The sequence below is a fragment of the Trifolium pratense genome, linkage group LG2, assembly GCF_020283565.1.
Source record: "Trifolium pratense cultivar HEN17-A07 linkage group LG2, ARS_RC_1.1, whole genome shotgun sequence".
Lineage (NCBI taxonomy): Eukaryota > Viridiplantae > Streptophyta > Magnoliopsida > Fabales > Fabaceae > Trifolium > Trifolium pratense.
This window is the reverse complement of record NC_060060.1, coordinates 71,526,966-71,547,803: the sequence shown is the minus strand read 5'-3', so window position 1 is coordinate 71,547,803 and position 20,838 is coordinate 71,526,966. Positions and strand designations below refer to the sequence as shown.

The following is a 20,838-nucleotide window of genomic DNA, read 5'->3' as shown; positions in this document are numbered from 1 at the left end:
TACCTGAACACTTTGAAAAAAAGTGTGTAGGGATGTTTAGAAAAGTGTGTTTAAAAAAAAGAAAAAATTTATATACCTGAACATTTTTTTCCAAAGTGTTCCGGTAACAAAAAAAAAAAAACGAAAAATGCTTAATTGCACTACAGTGTTTGTCGTGAAATGTTTGGACCTATCATTGATAACCATATACATTATTACTCCTCGGTCCTACATTTTACATGCAATATCTCTACTAACTAAGTAACTATAATCACGGGGACAATTTTTTTATTTTAAAAAGTATATTTAACTTGGACGAATATTTTGTTTGAAATATTTGATGGTAAACTAACAATTATCAATTTATCACGTTAACACTTACTACGGATTATATAATAATATAATACTTTCATACAACAGTATATGAAAAAATAATAACGGAACTAGCGTGTCATGCAAATCCAACGACAGTGCAAGTCGTGCCATTTAGCATTGCCGAAAAAAATTTACATATCAGAACATTTTTTTCCAAGATGAGTGTTAGTGACTGCACCTCCCTGCAATCTGGAGTGCAGCTAATCATAACCCTTCACCAAACCATAGTTTCACTATTCTGCATTAAATACAAGCAGCAACATGTACCCCCCTTTTATGCAGCAAAGGACAGCGCCCAGCAAAATCCTGTCTTGCAACATGTCTACATTGAGGAATTGTAAATCCCTACTAAGATACTTTGCATTAAATGCAAAGTTGGTAAAGTGTTATCATATGCTATCAAACTAAAATAAGAATAAACCAAGTCAAACTAATACCATTTCAATTAAACTGATTACATTACCATCTAATGCCATATAATCCAACTAAACTAATACGTACCATAATCCAACTAAACTAATACGTACCATCTAACTATGCTACTCTAAATTACATAACTACATTACAACCTCAATTTACATTATTTACATACACTAACCGAGCACTAACTGCAGTTAGCCATTAGGCATAAACTAAGGTTGAAGTGAGATGAAATGATATATAAATCACACCCACAAGTGACCATACTTGTCTTAAAATCACATCCTCCTACCAAGTAACAGTCACCTTGATCAAACTTGCAATGTATTCTTCGGATGGCCAATCAGCTACTTCACCCCTCCAAAATAAGACGATATACTCACCCCATGATCCTCTAGTTTCACAAAGCAAATCAAACCTACATGAAACATTTAACGACTCAGACGACGAGGCAGTTGCCGCAACCCCAACTCCGCCAAAAGCAAAGAAATCATTTACATTTCAAGAAGCTGGAACAGCAACAAATCCAGTGAACGTATCATCCAGGTACACATCATATTAATATGTTTTACAGGTTCTTACCTATCTTTCTACAGGGAAAAAACCAGTGTGCATTCAGGGTTGTCTTGCATTACAATACTGACTATTTACATGTATATAAATGGAATACACAGCGGACAAAAACAGTTAAATCAAGTCAACGAATGTCATGGAAAAGATGAGGAATGGTTGCACACCAGAATATACAAGAAACATGTATGAAATTTAATATACTTTGTAATCATTTTAGACAATCTTACAATTTAAATGACACCCTAAACATGGATAGGGTAAATTTCTGGATGAATTTGCAAACCAATTTTAACAATATTATACTATTTTTCCTATCAACCATTTAGTTAATCAATCTTACAAGGTAAATGTCATGGAAAACAGGGTACAAGTAAAGATAGCGAGGCGGTGGCCAGCAAATGGACCGATGATAAAAAACAGAAGAAAGAATCCGGAAAACACCGTGTATGAAATTTACGATCCTTTGTCTAACGATTTTTTGTAGCCGTTTTAGACAAACTTATATTATAAGTTAAAAATCTTACAAGTTAAATGACATGGAAAACAGCGTACAAGTAAAGATAGCGAGGCGGTGGCCAGCAAATGGACCGATGATAAAAAACAGAAGAAAGAATCCGGAAAACACTATGTATGAAATTTACGATCCTTTGTCTAACGATTTTTTGTAGCCGTTTTAGACAAACTTATATTATAAGTTAAAAATCTTACAAGTTAAATGACATGGAAAACAGGGTACAAGTAAAGATAGTGAGGCGGTGGCCAACAAATGGGCTGATGACAAAAAACACTGTGTATGAAATTTACGATTTGTTTGACGAATCTTTGTAGCGATTTTTGACAATTTTATAAGTTAAACGACACTGTGAACAGGGTTTAAAATATCAAGAAGATGAGATGCCATCAGATGACCAGAGTAATGACACGGAACAGGAAAACAAAGCAACAACATACCAGGTATGAATATTCTTGATGAACTGTGCACACGAATCTTAGGAAATTAATGTTGGTGCCATTAATGTTTCTGCTAGTAAAATTATGTTAATCTTATCTTATAAGTTAAACGACACGATGAATAGGGTCGAAGACTAGGGGACACGATATGGATTAATCACAGAAAACGCATAAAAGAGACAAAAACACGCGTTGGGGTAAATTTCCAGATGAACTCTACATATGCTGTTCTATGCTGTTGTTCATCCTTATGTTACTGCCGGCAACCATTTTGTTGATCTAATAAGTTAAAATTCACGTAACAAGATCCAAGGTGTCCGGTTAATGAAAAGGAATCTGTTGATTGGAGCGCTCTCATAGAAAAGAATAAAGATTCAAAAAAGAGCAATGTATGACATTTCTGGATGAACTTTGTACATGAATTTAAACAATATCACAATTCATTACATGTAACCATTTAGCTAATGCCTTAAGTGCAATTACACATCTAAACAGGATTTGAGGGGAAGGATAGATGTTTTGGAGCATGGATTTGAAAGTATGAAAGAAACGATGAAAGAATCGTTTACGGAGCTGAAAGAAACCATACTCCAAACCGCGGCGCAGAACAACGCAAAGGAAGTCTCAGGAACAGGAAAAAAGAAAAGGAAGGCTAAGGAGGTAATGAAACCAGAAGAAGAGGCAGGGAACAATGGAAGCAAACTGTTCGGAGCGCCAGCTAATTGCAAAAAAAACAGAGGGCCCGTAAAGGCAACATGCACGCGAACTGGGTTTAACATAAACCCGTCAAAAAAGCATGGCAATGTCATCTCTTTCGGGAAAACCCATGTGCCCCCAGTAAGTCAACAACTTGTAGCTGAAACTATTGTGCTCATAGTAAGTCAACAATGCGTAACTAATTGTGCCAATGTTTTTTATACAGTGGCTGGGTAATACATTTAAGCTGACCAACGACATGTACCTGACTGAGGAAGAGACCCAAATAGCAACCTACATGTTCCACCGAAGAAAAAGCCAACACATTAGCGAGTGAGTGATGTTTTTGAACGACCGAATGGAAATATTCATTTTGAATTTAATTTAAATGGGATCGAATTATTGTTTCATATTCATTAGTAACATAACATAAGTTTGCTATACAGGAATGATGTTTTTATCAGTCCCGAGAATGGGTACTGTCAAGCAACCAGGCAAAAGATGAACTGTTTGATCCCCAAGCAACTGGTTGATGACGAGGTAATATTATTAACTAAATGTCATTACCGAGAATATTATTATTATTATTATTATTATTATTATTATTATTATTTGTTCAGATTCTAACCGAGAATATTATGCTGCAGATCATCAGTCTGGCAGCGTGCATGATGACGCACACGGCCAGACAATCAATGTCAAATGCAAATTGCTGGTATCTCCCAACAACGTTTTCGGTATACTACTAACATTCTCAGTAAAACTTATAAATTAGATTTTAAAAGCAAAATATAGCTTTTGTTTTGCTTTTCGCGTTAGTTTATCGGTGCTGTCCACTTTATATTGCCTGGATGTTTCCTGGTATTTCTATTGTGGTCTTTCTATACTCGTACATTAATGCCCTTTTTAATAATTTTTTTGCTGATTTTAAAAAATAACTGTAATGCGTCACAGCAATATATTCTGTCCTGGGAGTGCTCCCACACAACAGTGGCCAAGAAGCACTTTAAGGCATTCATGGGAAAGGCCGACAAACTGTCAAAGGTAATACACTAACACACAAACTTACAAAGAGCATTTGTATGGGATAATACCCATCAATTCATCATTGTTTTTTATAATATGTTTTGTATTTATTATAAAGGTTTTCATACCTTTCCACGACTCAACGTGTGGCCCACACTGGATGCTGTTAGTCATTGATTTTGAGAAGGAGAAATTGACCTACCTTGACTCTTTCCCCATGACAAAGTCTTCCCACAACATAACGCGGAGCATAAAAACTATGGTGAAATTCGGTCACTTGTCTCCAACTGTATATTAGTACTATGATAATATACGAATTATACAAATTAATAGTGTTGTAAGAAATTATTTTGGCCAGGCGCTGTTTATGGAGGGAATGCTGCAAAGTGGCATATTTTACGACAATCCGAGCACACCTAGGCCACTGGTGTCGCATTTTCACATGTCTTTCCCCAGTGCCGCTGGTTCACAGGGCATTAACTCGTAAGCGGTTATATAAACTACATTTTTATAAAAGTACATCCATTCAAGACTCTAAATACGAAGATATATTGTAGGAATGACTGTGCAGTCTTCGTCATCCTTTGGATGACATCTGCAAAGGAGGAGGAAGGATACAAAGTGGAGGTACGAAACATTACACAGTAGATTCTGAATTTAGAGTTTTGTATATTGTAGAGTTTTAAGTTTTTATCGGTTTGTATAGGTGGACAATGGATCCAGACTGCAGATTGCGATTGATTTGGTGTTGGCGCCATATAATAAACACAAGTCAATCGTAATGCAGAATGCTGAAGATTTCAATGCGCGCAAGAAAAGATCATCATTGCGTAAAGGGGTGTAATTTGTATGATTTGTACAATGTATGATTTGGACAATGGTCGGATTATGTATTATGGGACAACTTGAAAGGTTATGTTTTTTGGTATGTATTATGGTACAATTTATGGTACTGATTTTGCAGTGGGTTAGCTGTGGGTTTTGTATGATTTGGACAATGGTCGGATTATGTATTATGGTACAATTTATGGTACTAATGTTGCAGTGGGTTAGCTGTGGGTTTTGGTACTGATGTTGCTGCTGTATTATTTATTATGGTACAATTTGAATCTCTATGTATTATGGTACAATTAGAATGTTCTAATTTTATGGTTACAATTTGAATGTTATATTTTGCTGGTTAGTTGTGGGTTCTGGTACTGATGTGTGGTGTCTAGTGTATACTTGCTTCTATGCGATATATATAGGCCTCTGGGAGTGACAGTTTTGCCTCTGAAGTCCCTATTCTCCACGTTCTATGGTAATGGAGTGGTGGGATCGTGCGTGTGGTTCTTTTTTTCCGCCAATATTTATAAATTTAAAAATGTATTATATTGTATCTTAATTGTGTAATTTTATAAGATTTTTGTTTTCATGGGCCCGGGTAGCAGGCGGATAATGTTGTCCCTTACTGTGCTTTATGCAAGTTGGGCCTTTACTTTATCCCCCGATAAGCAACGGTGAAATTGTTTTCAAAACAAAGTCAGGTTGAGCGCAATTATCAACTCCTATTCATTAAGCATCTGGAATTCAATTTGGAAAAGCTTCCTAATTATTTTCAGTCTTGCTTAATGTATTAGCACATCTTAGCATATATAAAAAATAAACAGGTGTACATGGCAGCATGTTTCTATGTATATTCGCGTGTATTACAACTTATTCAACAACTATAATGATTAGAACTAGACCCTATAATTGCATTTTAGCTAAGACTTTAAAATGGCCTTATAAAATAATAACTACATGTACCTGGTATTTTGACGATTGCCCTACTCATTCTCTAAAGCTCTACGCTGGCACAACCTGTGAAAATAGAAATACACAAGCCATGATGGTAACTACCACACAGTATGCATAAGTATATAGAAGGAACCAAAAAACCAGGTAAAATGAATGACAGCAACTGCCGATTGAAAATAAAAAGAACAGTTTTAAGGGATTGCAAACAGAGGGAGTAATACACAAATCATGTCAAAGTGAACTTAATTAAAATATTAAATCCAATGTGAACTTAACCACCTTACATCAAAGTGAACATAACCAGGTAAAGTCAACAACACCCTTCAAAAACGGGCTGAATGAACGACAAAAACCAGGTAAAATGAACGACAACAACTGCAGATTGAAAATAAAAAAGAACAGTTTTAAGGGATTGCAAAAAGAGGGAGTAATACACAAATCATGTCAAAGTGAACTTAATTAAAATATTAAATCCAATGTGAACTTAACCACCTTACATCAAAGTGAATTAAGCTACCAGTGCCCACGACCCCAACATAATATTCTTGTACAAATTTAGTACAAATTTAGTGCGATTTTAAGGGATTGGCTTAACGACCTTAAAATTCATGTAACCTGTACGAGACACTTTGTTCTTTGGTTTTAGGTTGACTGACAGAGAATATTACATAAGATTGAAGGTGTGTTGGGATAAAAATAAGATTGAAATATTTAAAATAAATTAACATAAATCTTTAAAATAAATTAACATAAAAATAAGACTGAAGATTAATAATAAATTATTGTAAATTACATAAGGTGGCCAAAAGTCCTAAGCTTATCCCACGCTTCCTGTAATCACAAGTACTTGTGGTGCATGATTTCTTCTAGTTTACTAATTTTAAGCTTGTAAACTTACAGGTCATCCATCTTCCCTTCAAAACAGCCTAAGATGCAACTTCGGTCTTGAAGTCTCACCAAAGCATCTGCAATAGCCCCTTGGACTTCTGCCATCCGTTTCTTAAGAGGATGCAATTGATTCATCACATCCCGTATATCATTGTCCAAATTCCTCTTCTCTCTTTCTTTTCCAAAGAGAGGACAACTTTTCCAAAATTTGTTCAGATTTTTATCAAGTGACCGCTCCTCTTCGCGGTAAACTTTGTACGTGGAACTCCACACTTTGACATTCTCCCGAGCAGTCTTTGTTTTGTCGATCAAAATAAGCCACTCGTTTTGGATTTCATCATTTTCAGACCAAACAGCAAGAAACAAGGGTTTATCGGAAGCAAGCAGAGAATAAAACATCTCTGCCATGTGCAAGAAAGATTTTTGATCTGTTGATAGATCAGTAATCTCTTTAATTTCACTAATTAAAGAGCGAAAGCGATCGATCATACCTGGGGTTTCTAAAAGAAACAAGAAATCCTCTTCAACTAGCAAACTTTTCATGGACAAGGAGAAGAATGAGAAGAAGAACCCATGATATTAAAATGAGAGTAAGGTAGGATATAGTAGAATAAAAGAAAGAAAGATTTTTTCGCGTAAACAAGAATGAGTGAAATTAGCCTAAGTGTATGTGGGTTTTATATACGCATGAAATGAATTTGAAAGTTTGTCAACAATAACTTCTCACTGACCAGTATTTCCTTCCCACTAATTTTTTTTCACTTCCCAGTTCCCACTAGTATTTACTTCCCTTAAACCACTCAAGTTCCCACTAACTGGTTTTTAATTTACACTAACCTCTCAAGTGCACCGTTTATTGTCTTGGTGCATATTTATTCCCCACTCAACCATATTAATTGGATTTGAACAACAACCGACCACAAATTATTCAGGAAAATTATATGTAGAAAATTTCGTTTTTAAACACGCGACTTTTTAAATAATTCGTTTTTAATCTATTCATAGTGTAATCTTTCATTTGAACTCACCAAATATCTCCAGTATTACGATAAAGTAAAACGGCACAAGTGCGGAAAATCAAACCCAAACTAACAAATTATATAGAGATATTGCAGAAATTACTCTTATAGATAGATCCGTAACAGTGAAACAAATAAAACAAACCTGTAATAGCGAGAGATCCGTAACCGAGGAACCGAGCTCGAAAATGCTGGGGTTGAAGAAGAAGCAGATCCACGAAGCTGGGTTTGAATTTGAAGAACTTTTGATTGTGTCGTGAAGGAGATGAGCAAAGTCGAAACAGATCCACGAAGCAAGCTCCTATTTTTTTTTGTAAATAAATTAGAGGGAAGGTGATAATTTAAGGGGAGGTGATTAATTAGAGGGAAGGTTAATCAGAAGTTGCAAAGTAAGTAAGGGGGCGTTTTGGTAAAATCCACCCAAGGCTCATTGGTGGGGTCGAAAGGCATAAAAGCAACACATCCACATGGCAATTTGTCATTTGTGCGTACCGGTGCAGCAAAAAACCCATCCTGCACCGGAGAATTTGCCATTTAATTTACCCAACCCAAACTAAAACACGTCAAACCGGATGTGTCTTTCTGGCTTCTCTCAATCTCTCGCTTTCAAATTCACACAAACCCACGGCTCGTTTAAACTTTAAAGTCCAAAAACCCTATTTTCTGCAATTTCTGTTCACTCTCACCTTGTTTCAATTCATTCTCTTCATTTTGTTGCTCATTTTCCAACTTCTTAACCAAATTCATCTTTCGCTTCTTCGTTTCGCACTCGTTGCTCGTTTCTCTAACCCTAGTTAACAAACTTCAATTCATAGATTATGTAATTCGTTCATCAATTCTATTCGATTCACTTTCGTATTTGGGATTGGGAACCGACAAAGCACTTGGAAATATAGAGAATAACCAGAATTGCAATGTATCTCGAAATCTCTGTCTTCTTAGACGCTAATTGTTTGATCTTTTCTTGAAAAATCAATTGTTGAAAATCGATTAAATATATAACTTAGTTTCATGGTTTCTGAATTGCAATCCCTTGCGGTAAACCTCGATATTGAGATAGTTTTCTGGTTGATGCGGCAGTAATTGTGGTTGGTTATGATACCGTTGCCAATATATGAACTACGCTTTGCGTTATCTTTGAATCTAAATTCACTTTCAAGTTAATATTGAAAAACATTATGCTATTAGGATTCTTTATACTAACCATGTTTAATATTTTTCTTGTATGCAGAAAGATAATGTAAGGAACCGGCCCAAAAAATATTGGCCCAATTTTTTTTTTGTTTGAGCGGTGATCTAGAAAGTGGCTTTCCATTCCAGGGATAGAATTTTGTTCTTCACTGTTTGTACATCTTAAATAGATTTGCAATTTTTATTCATATTATGTATTCGTTGGTTCCTTTAATTGTTTGTGTATGGATCTGACTTTCAATGCATGAGCAAGACTGCAAAACTAGCGTTATGTTTGCTTATAGGATCAGAGAGCTTCATACATTTAAGTTGTTTGTTTTTTGATGCATAAAAAGCGTTTAGTTTTACTTTGAAATTGGAAATTACTAAAAGTTGTGAGAATTTGTCACCCATTTGGTAGGTTATGGTTTGTTACATGCAAGAGGCCTGTTCATCCTTTGAGTTCTTCTTTATAGGCCCACTCTTGTATGTGATAATTATATGTGCGATCAGTACATGATTGCAGTAAATAGACGAGAAAACAATCAATGAAGTCTTGAAGGTGCTAGATAACTATATCAAGTGATACCTGTGAATTCGTTTTGCATACTTGAACTGTCTCTTGCTTTGAACTAGTTTTCTCTTTGAGTTTGCTTGATAAGGTTTTTGTTCCCTGCAGTTTAGAGGCAATTAACTGTGATAGGAAGCTTATTTTGGTTTCTCTGTATTTTCTTATTTGGGGTGAAGCTGTCCGGTTTCTCTCTGAGTGCATTTGCTATATATTCTACCATGTAAGCTTTTTATTATACTGTTTGACTTATGGGTTATCTCTGCCTTTGTTAGCGCTGTTTCCTCAAATAATTGAGATAAACTTGATAATTTTTCTTTCTTTCATAAAATGGATATTTTGCCTCATATATACTGAGGTTACTCTCGTGCTCTCTGTTTTGATGGGTTTAAAATAGCCTTTGCGAAGCAGATATTTAGTCACCTGTGTCATTCAATTGGAACAAATATAAAATGACTATCTGTTTTTTTTTTTTTTTTAATATTTCAAGTGATTACTGAACATGGACAAATATTAGACTCTAATTGATTAGGGCTTCACAAGGAAGGTATTAAACCTGCCTGTTTTGAAGATTAGTAGTTGGACTGTTCTGGTAAGATTTTATTTTAAGTTTTACATACATTTTGATCGTATCTGGTAGCTGTCTGTATACTTTGAATTCGAAAGTTTAGACACAGAAAAAATAGAAATAAAAAAATTCAATCATAAAATAGAGATTTTATTTTGATTGTTTTTTATCAATAAGTTTTCAAAAAATTTGTTTCTTTTTCAGTTAAAAGAACAAAGTGTGGTTTTGTGGGATGGTTATATGTTGCCTTGATGACCGTTAAGGTCCAATAATTTTTGAGATGGTTAAATGTTGCCTCAATATCTCCAATAAATGTTGGCTCCATGACCTTTAAGTGCAATTGATATTTTGATATGTTTATGGTTGCCTCGACGACGCTTAAGTCCAATTGATATTGGCTATGTAAATTATCCTGAGATGGTTGAATAATGCCTCGGTGACTTTTAAATCCCATTGATATCGGTAAATAAATTGGGGATGGTTATATGTTGCTTCGATGATGTTTAAAGTCCAATAAATTCTAAGATGGTTAAATGTTGCCTCGATATGTCTAATAAATTTTGGGATGGTACCTGTAAGTGCAATCTCTATTTTGAAATGGTTATGGTTGCCTCGATGAAGCTTAAGTCCAATTGCTAATTACTATGTAAATGATCTTGAGATGATTAAATGTTGCCTCGATGAGTTTAAGTCTAATTGGTATTGGCTAAAGTATGAGATGGTTAATTGTTGTCTTCAGGACTATTAAGTTAAATTTCTATTCGATATATAAACTGAGATGGTGAAATAGTATCTCGAGGGCAGTTTATTCCGCTTATCAAGGCAAGTTCACTTCCTTTTTGTTTCCGTTTTTGATTTTTTTTTTCAATTTTAAATGTTAACGTGTACTAATCTGAGTTGTTTTTGAACAGGTTGCATTGAGAATTAAACTTGATACGAATGAGGAAAATTGCATAATTAGCATTGGTGTCTTTTGCTTAATAAAAGGTACCATTTTTTTTATTATTAAAGTATTTTCAATCTTCAACCCCCATGAATTCGAAAGGTTAGACACAGAAAAACTAGAAATAAAAAACATTCAATCATAAAATAAAGATTTTAGTTTAATTGAATGTTTTTTATCAATAAGTTTTCAAAAAACATTTGTTTCTTCTTCAGTTGAAAGAACAAAGTGTGGTTTTTTGCTTGAATGTTACTTAGGTTATGTCCCTTTTTCTTAATGCTAAATATTTGACGTGTATGATGAAGCTTGTAATCTGGGATGGATCCAGTCACAGTATTATGGATAAAAGTCTTGTAAACATTAAGGCACTGGTTATATAACTTTCTTCGTTAAAATGTTCAGGGAGTGTGGTCCCTGCCACCACTTCGATCCAACCTGTTGAGAGTTAGTTGTTTCAAGTCACTTTTGAAGAGTTCTAAAATTTCCCCTCTTATATTGGTTTATGCAGATGGCAAAAGAACTGGAGACACTATTTTGGATCACGGAGAAGCTGAAGCTGCGGTCAGCTGATGATGGTTGTGCAAAGTTCCTTGATAAAATCATTTGTCCTATATATGAAACGCTAGCTTCTGTGAGTTGCTTTATTGATCCTCAGCACAATGCAGTCATATATTTTAATTTCTGTTAGGCGTGAGTATTCTTTTAATTTGTTTCACGTTTGTTTGTTGGAATGAGTGTGATTTGATTTGTTGCTGAAAGCAATCACACGAGTCACATCATTATTCCCTTTTGGTGCATGCTTCTGTTGATGGGTAAAATACCACACCCTGAAGGAACACCTAGCTAAGTGAGGGGCTATTCAAAATTTGATTACTGGATCCAGTGGCTGTGAAAATCTTAGGGTCTGTTTGGGAAAGGGGAGGGGGTGTTGCTTCTAGCCTAGCCCGAATAAACCCATTTAAAACACGGGCTAGCATGTATGGGCCACAAGTAGCCCACATAAACCAAAATAAAGTCTTAAGAAAAACCAAAGTAAATAATCGTCCCTAGTCAGGCCTCTTTTTTGTTGCCTCTATATGTCCAATAAATGTTGGCTCGATGACTTTTAAGTGCAATTGATATTTTGATATTGTTATGGTTGCCTCGACGACGCTTAAGTCGAATTGGTATTGACTATGTAAATTATCTTGAGATGGTTTAATGTTGGCTCGATGACTTTTATGTGCCATTGTTATTGGTATATAAATATTAGTATGGTTATATGCTGCCTCGATGACCGTTAAGGTCCAATAATTTCTGAGATGGTTAAATGTTGCCTCGATATGTTCAATAAATGTTGGCTCCATGACCTTTAAGTGTCATTGATATTTTGATATGTTTATGGTTATCTCGACGATGCTCAAGTCAAATTGCTATTGGCTATGTAAATTATCTTGAGATGCTTAAATGTTGCCTCAGTGACTTTTAAGTCCCATTGTTATTGGTAAAATAAATTGGGGATGGTTATATGTTGCATTGATGACCGTTAAAGTTAAAGTCCAACAAATTCTAAGATGGTTAAATGGATCCTCGATATGTCCAATAAATATTGGGATGGTTAAATGTTGGTTCGATGACCTTTAAGTGCAATTGCTATTTTGATATGGTTATGGTTGCCTCGATGACGCTTAAGTCCAATTGCTAATGGCTATGTAAATTATCTGAGGATAATTAAATGTTGTCTATATGAGTTTAAGTCTAATTGCTATTGGCTTAATAAAGTATGAAATGGTTAATTGTTGTCTTCACGACCATTAAGTTCAATTGCTATTCGATGTATAAACTGAGATGATAAATATTATCTCGATGACAGTTTAATCCACTTATCAAGGCAAGTTCATTTCTTTTTTGTTTCCATTTTTGATTTATTTCAACTTTAAAATTTAACATGTACTAATCTGCGTTGTTTTATAACAGGTTGCATTGAGAATTAAACTTGATATGAAAGAGGAAAATTGCATAATTAGCATTGGTGTCTTTTGCTTCATAAAAGGTACCAATTTTTCTCGATTATTAGAGTATTTTCAATCTTCTGCCCCAAGACTTTGTCTGACACCAAAATTGGGAAAGATTATTTTCAATCTTTTGCTTCATTGGGTAATTTAAATGTTGCTTCGATGACCGTTAAATCCGATTAGACTAGTTACCTTTTATTTTATATGTTGAGGTTATATCACGGTAATCAGAACCGGACCGGTCATTAAACCGGCGTGCTTACCGGGTCAGACCGTTTTTAATTAGTTTTATATTTTTGTATTTTTTATAAGACATAAAATAATATTAAACAAATAACTACATACTATTGATAGTTTTATACTACTAAAATATATTAATTTCACATTATTAAGTATTTTATACTCTTTAGTATTTCGTTTGGTACATTTAATTCTTATGTAACCTTTATACATGATACTAATATTACATTTTTTTTAAGCAAATACTAATATTACATGTAAGAATACTAATATTACATGTAAGAATAATGCTAGCAACACACTCTTTAACAAACACACTCCAACACACTCTTTTATTGGTTGAAATTCACATGGGTCCCATAAAAAAATGTGGACCTATATAATTTTTATGGGACCCATATAAATTTTAACCAATAGAAGAGAGTGTGTTTGTTAAAAAGTGTGTTGCTCGTAATAACCAAGTTACTAATAATGGTAAAAAAAAAAATAAGTATCAGTTGGTTTTAGTAGTAATTTTTATTTGGCCCAATGAAAAAGAAAAGTATCTCCTAACCCAAGCCCACTTATATCTATTAACCTTAAAATTGCTAAATGACTAAATGAAAGGAAAGTTGAAAGGATAACCTTATTTTGCTTCTTCATAACTCAATCTATCACAAATGAACCTACATTGTACATGATTGATGACATAAACCTAGCTTTAGAAGAAACCACTAGAACGTTTTGTTTTCTAGTTTGAATATTCAATCCATGGAAGTGGAACAATGACCATATATATCAACATCCCTCCCTATTTAAAAGGGCCGGATCATCTGCATTGAATTATTCACTGCAGATTTATTTACTGTAGACAGTCCGTGTAAATCTCAATTTTTTTAATTAATATAAACAGTGTCTCATAAAAATGAAATGATAGTGCGCACTCATCATTGGAGGAGAGAGTCTTCGCAACCACCACCATCATCACAGTTACCCACTTTCTCTTACTCACAAATCAACAAATACATTGCTAATCAAATTGAGTCGGCCCTAATTCTTTTAGAGAGACAAGCTCCTCCGTCTCTCTAAGTTTTCTTCTCTTCCTTTCATAAAAAATGGGGTGATTTTGGGTCTTTTTTACCCAAAATCACCCCTTTACATCTTTTTTCTATTTGCTTTAATCTAAATAGGTGATTTTCACATAGATTAAATTTTCTTTTGTATGTTTTTTTTGTGATTTCGTCGTCTCGTCTTTGTGCAGTGTTTGTATTCCTGTCTTGTTGCGGTGTTCGTTTGATTGAATTGGCAGATCAACCTCAGTCAATTACTGATTCACACGGTGATTAAGTTCGTCAATGATGCAGATCCGGAGGCATAGGTATTCTGGTTACTTTAATTTATCACATTATTTGTAGGCATGAGTATGCCGTTTTATGCTATTAACTTGGATGCTGCGAGTTTACTCAAAATTTAATAGAAAATTAGATGAAATTAAGTCAAAATTTAACGAAAAATACAAAAAATTAACATAAGTAACATAAGAGACCAATTTAAAATTATTTAAATATATGGGACCAAACTAAAATTTAAAATAAACTTAAGGACCAAATATAGAATTAAGTCCACAATATTTTCTGGAAATGGGCCCACACAGTAAAATTTTCTCAAGCCAAAGGACAAATTCCATTTACTACTACCTTTTATAGTTTTATTATTCACGTATCATGAGAAGCAATTGGGCCAGCTGACAAGTGATGAAAAATGAACCTAAGAATTGAACTATAATCTCTTATTTGGGAGTTGATTTAAAGTAAAATGGTGAAGAAATCAAGTGGGTTTGAAGTTGTTTATGCGAGTTGATTTAAAGTAAAATGGTGAAGAAATCGGTGGATTTGAAGTCGGGATTTACGGCGGCCAAGATAGCTTGACTCTTATTGCCGTCATAAAACATGTTTAATTTAATACATTCTCTTAGGCTAAACGAATTCTCAGAATGATTTCATCATCCGCAGTGAAGAATCTCTTATCTCAAATGATCTGCCATCAACTTCAACAATCTCATATATTCTGCCACTAGAGCCGTCCCTGAGATTTTGGGTTCCCTATGCAAGTTATAATTTTGGTGTCCCATTTATTTTATAAGTCATATAAAAATATATAATGTGAAAGAAAAGTTAAGATTATACTTTTAATTGTTAAAATCTCTCTGATAACTTTTAATTCTTCAAATAGATTTTATTATCAAGATCATAAAAGTCTAAGTTTATTTTAAACTTTAGTTTAATAATTATTAAATTTATTTATTTTAACACACGGACGCACGCACACATGATTGTACGCACGCACACACGATTGTCCACACGCACATAAACACACACTAAGTGGAAAAAAATTGGTGCCCCTAAAATTGTGGTGTCCTGTGCGGACGCTCCTCTCAAACACTCTCTGGAACCCTCCTGATCTTGGTGCTGCTTGCACACATTTCTTTTCCATTAAGTATCTTTGAGATGTTTTAGTTTAGGCACAAATGTATTCTGAAGGTGCACAATCATTCTCTTGAATGAAATCTTATGTATTTTGCCTAATCTCTTTTAGATATGATTTAAAGATCAACGTAAAATGTATCTGTAACTCTTTCTGGCGTTCTTCTTCTTTCTTGAATCTTTAAATAATCATCTTATAATTTCAATAAATAGTCTTTTGATATCATCATGAAGCTTGTGATACTATAGTGTTGTAATTTTTTTATGCTGCTATGAATTTTTCATCGGTGACTATATGCAATGCACTTTTTGATGGGTGGCTTCAAGCTTCCACTCATGTGATTCTAATTCTTTAGACAAAAACTAAAGTGCAAATATTAATAGATCTCACTATTTATAAATCTTATCATTTATTATTTCATAAATTTTGTTGTTGTCATTAAAACATATACAAAAAGGCCATGCACTTAGTTTTACTAATTAGTAAAGAAAATAGTTTATCTAGATTGAAAAGTGACACACCAATTGCAACATGAGTCTTAGTAAAGGGTTTTTAGATCACAATAATATTGATTATAACTTATAAGGAGTTTAAAAATATCGGATTAAATGATAGGACATGTCACATGGGAGCCCAACATTGTTTTACAACGTTTTACAACGAATTTTCTTCATCCTATAGCCAAGATTAGATCACATTGTTTTATGCAAAATGATAGAGATAAACCCTATTAAGCTAAGAAACTCTACACTAATGAGTATTTTGCACAGTATTTTTTTTTTTAACTAAACTTTTGCACAAGTATTATGTCTATTAAGAAGTTTCACATCAGTTGTGGGATGACATGAATATGTGTTTATAAGTAAGAATAATTCTCTTAGTGAAAAAAAAGTAAGGATAATTCTCACCTTACAGGCCGATTTTATTGGGTTGAATTAGACCCAACTTTCAATTATAAGAATGTCTCATTGTGTATTAATTATTTAGTATTTCATTCCTTATTAGGAACTTGCATACACACATACATTAATTCATACAAAATATACATCAAATTCTTTTTAATCCAATACATCCAATAAATTTCTCTATACGTAGTTTTGTTTTCTTTATGTGTTATACATCATTGTCTCTACAACAAACAACAACCGATTTTAATTGGACACAAAAACAGAGTAATAATTGAGGTGCATGCAATTGTAGTATTAGGGACCCATCCTCAACGGCAATGGACAAAGACAAACCCATTGTTATAAGAAATTAAGTTACAAGGTTCCATCTTTGTGATGTCATGTGATATTTTATTGGTAGAAACAATTAATATATGAAATTAAATTAAACTATAAAATAGCACCCTTTCACCTATTAGCTACATCCATAAAAAATCCTGACCAGTTTTCATGATACAATTGAAGGATTAAAACTGGTTGCTGCTTCTAACCAAACAGAAACTTACTTACAAGATCCACTTTCACACCAAAGTTGCTAGCTCTGATCCCTTACACAATCTCAGTGACTCCCACAAACATAAGTATCAATGGAAGTTGCATGCAAATGAGCATATTCCAACCTCTTGGCAAAAAGATATTTGCTGCTGGTGTCATATTATCAAAGGAAGCCAATACCATGTCAGTGTCGGCATGGCGGTTGATTTTAACATGACATGATAGCAAAATCTTTCCAACTGTGATGGCCCAAATGTGCAGCTCATGAACAGCTACTACTTCTTCCATTTACAATATCCCCATTTCAAGCTGAGTAGCATCGATCTCACGAGGCAAGCTTTTCATCAGAACTTCCAAAATGTTTCGCAGCATATTGATGGTTCTGATGGAAAGCATGCCTCGCGACATCAATGCTACTCAACTTGAAAGGGGTTATTTGAAATGGAAGAAGGGGTAGCTCTTCATGAGCTGCACATTTGGACATCTATCGTTGGGAGGTACTCCATTTGCCACTTCGGCATATGGAGTTGGATTATTTGGCGCCATTAGAGAGTGAAAAAATGAAAATAATAAAGATAAGTAAGTGCAAAGAGCGAGTGAGAATTTGGTTGAATTGTAAAATAAGAATGCAATATAAAAGTTTTTTCATTTATGTAGACTTTTTCATTATCACTTGAACTTGAACCATAATCATGTTTGACATGAAACATAATTTAGAGATATCCCTTTTCTTTATTTTCTTCGACAAGTGAATATAAGTTAATTGACACACTGCATATTATACAGAATCAAATCTTTAAGAATGATGAAACACAGATAATAAATCAATGACAGCAACAACTTCAAACAAACTCTTTAATTTATAACTATATAATAAAAGAAAATCATCAACATCTTTAAATGAACAATTTGAAACTAAAAGAAAAACTAACTAAACTAAAAAAAAAAAAAAGCTTCTAAGCCCATTTGGCCAAAAGAGACATACAACCAGCTCCTAGTAGAAGAGATAGATTGCATCCTAATCTAAGTCTACCACTCTTTTGCATTCTTGGATTCATAAAATCAGCTGCAAGAAGATCAACAAGTGCCATATAGATTAAGATCCCAGCTGAAGCTGCATTGAAGATTCCTTCAACAATAAGGGCAGTTGAACTGTTCTCATCATAGACACTACTGATCGCTATACCAATTCCAATCCCAGCTGGAGTTGTCAAAGCAAAGAATAATCCCCTTAGTGTAATTGATAGATTCTTGAAATTAGCCTGCAATGATTCCACTTCCAATAAGTCAACATGTAAAAGAGTGATTATTGAGTTTCTCATGTATCAAAAATATTTTTGTAGTTCAGTTTTAATATATTGTTTTCTTGATTAATTTCTATAAGTTCAATTAGAAAAGTTCATGTTTCATCCAAAATAGGATATATTTTATAACAAACAAATAAGTAGTAACTGTATAAGGATATCAGACAATTTTGGCCATATTTGAGTCAAAATTAATGAAAAATATTATAATTTAACAATCTTTCAACCGTGAAATATACAAAATAAGTTGAGACTCTACAATGATGTTTAAATAGTGCAGTGACATAAGAGTGTCCTTTTATATTGTTTGTGAAAGTTTTAAAATGATTTCACACGCCGCAATAGCCGCATTATATTGGGCATTGCAACAACCAGAATGACCACAATGGCAATGACCGCTACTGCATCCGCAATCGCAATGATCAATCCAATTTTGATAAAAAGTTCACATACTTAAAATTTAACTTCAAGAAACCAACGATTGAAATGTCTTAATCTTATCCTAATTAATTAACTCATAGCTTTATGTTTTACACCAACCAATGGCTTTGCTACGAATTAAATCAGTTTCCATAATTTGAATGATATATAGCAATATATACAATAAAGTTATGTACATTACCTGAGTTATACAACTTCCAAGTCCCATGCCTTCAAAAAATTGATGAAAAGTCAATGCAGCTACTAGTGGCCTTATGGTTTTTGGAGTCTCACAAGCACCTAAAGAAATTCCTATTATAATAGAGTGAACAATAATTCCCAACTCCAACACCTATAATCAAATTAAAACAATTCATCACAATGCAAGCTAAGAAGTACATATTTATCAATCAAGGGAAACGGATATATATTATTTTACATATATTATAATAAAAATTGAATATATTATTATAACTAGTACCTCTGATATAACCCTATGACGAAGAAGTTCTAACGACTGATCCGAGTTCTGATCCAAAGAAACGCGGCCATGTGCATGACCATGTGATGCATGAGTATGAACATTCACATGTCCATGATGCTCTCCGGCTTCCTTTTCCACGTCCGAGACCGCCACATGACTCTCACCCTGTGCCGGAGCCTTTTTAGAATATTGATTCTGAAAATAAGCAGTGGCATAAGTTTCAACCATAAGAGTCCCCATAGCGGTACACATAGCCACAAAACCGGTGAACGGAAAATCACCCCAAGGATGTTCATTTAAACAAGGAGAAGTAAGATTCTCAAAAGCATCAGGTAGAACATGAATGAAACCGGTGGATAATATCACCCCGGCCGCAAAGGCTTTGATGACAAAGAATATATTTTTTTCAGGGCTTAATGCCGGTATCACTTTACCAAGAAGTGGGATGAAAACACCAATTGCACTTGCAATTAGTATCGATATCAAAGCAGCTATTTTGTAAAATAGAGCTTTGGCTTTGTTTCTATCTTCATCTTCCTTATCACATGTGCATTCAGCGGCGATTAGAGTCGGAATTATTAATAGGATCAAAATAGTAAAAACAAATTGATTAATACTTTTTTTGAACCCCATTTGAATATGGTTAGATTAGATCGACGAAGAGAGTGTGTATGTGTATAGTGAACAAATGAAATATGGTTATGTGAATATGTTTTCTAGGGTTACGTGAGTTAGTTGTAGATACCTACGTAATGGCGGCAACATAATGTATGATGAGTTCATGTTGTTTAATAAGAATGTAATTAGAATGTCGACATAAATTGAAGTAATTAGTAAAGTTTTCAAGTGTTGAAATATTGAAAGTCAACTACTCATGTAATTGTGTAGAAACTTATTTCAAAATGGCGACATATCTGTTCATAAAAATAAAATAATAAATTTTTTAAAAACTAAAAATAGATGACTAGCGCGTGAAGGAAGGGATGGGATGCTAGTGGTCCCGCATGTGAGGGAGAGCAATGTAAAGGAGTTGAGTTCGCTCCATTTAATGTATATAATATATCCTTCGTTTACCCGATTAATTGTATGGATGTGACATCCGTTAAAAAAACAATCTAATGGCTGAGATCACAACAAAACCATTTAGTTTCTCCTCACTGCATTGTTGCCTCTTCCATCTTCTTCTCAACGTCGCCGCCTCTGCCATCTCCGGCTTAAACCAGCGTCGTTTACATCTTTCATCGTTGTTGCCTCTTCCTTGTTCCTCCGGTAACCGCCGTCGTTGCAGCTATCTTGCCGGTCGAACCAATCTACCACACACATTCTTCGCCGCCGTTAGAAAGTAAATGATTTGTCGAAAGCGATTCACAAAGGAACATTAGCAATTTCTATTATTCACAATTTTGCAACAAAATGGATGCTATTAGTTCTGTTTCAATTTTCAATCTTTTGAATTTTTTTTCAAAAACAACATCACAAATCATATTGCAAAAAATGTTGCAAAGAGAAAGAAGGAGTGATGAGATGAAGAAGATG

At 34.1% G+C, this 20,838-nt stretch overlaps 2 protein-coding genes and 1 long non-coding RNA gene across 3 annotated transcripts; 1 reads left to right on the top strand and 2 right to left on the bottom strand.

The window, feature by feature from the left end:
- Window positions 1–843: 843 nt before the first annotated feature.
- Window positions 844–8,197, bottom strand: LOC123911209. The gene is made up of 3 exons (XR_006810401.1): window positions 7,852–8,197; window positions 5,809–5,862; window positions 844–1,192 (listed from the first exon to the last, which is right to left on the bottom strand). It is a non-coding gene; the product is annotated as an uncharacterized LOC123911209 (long non-coding RNA).
- Window positions 4,142–4,924, top strand: LOC123911208. The gene is made up of 4 exons (XM_045962579.1): window positions 4,142–4,282; window positions 4,379–4,503; window positions 4,578–4,647; window positions 4,727–4,924. The coding sequence occupies exons 1-4, from the start codon at window positions 4,181–4,183 to the stop codon at window positions 4,862–4,864; spliced, it is 435 nt and encodes a 144-aa protein (XP_045818535.1). The 5' UTR covers window positions 4,142–4,180; the 3' UTR covers window positions 4,865–4,924.
- A 9,853-nt stretch (window positions 8,198–18,050) lies between the features above and the next one.
- Window positions 18,051–20,033, bottom strand: LOC123911207 (zinc transporter 8-like). Its single transcript, XM_045962578.1, has 3 exons — window positions 19,300–20,033; window positions 19,021–19,170; window positions 18,051–18,356 (listed from the first exon to the last, which is right to left on the bottom strand). The coding sequence occupies exons 1-3, from the start codon at window positions 19,933–19,935 to the stop codon at window positions 18,051–18,053; spliced, it is 1,092 nt and encodes a 363-aa protein (XP_045818534.1). The 5' UTR covers window positions 19,936–20,033.
- Window positions 20,034–20,838: the final 805 nt, after the last annotated feature.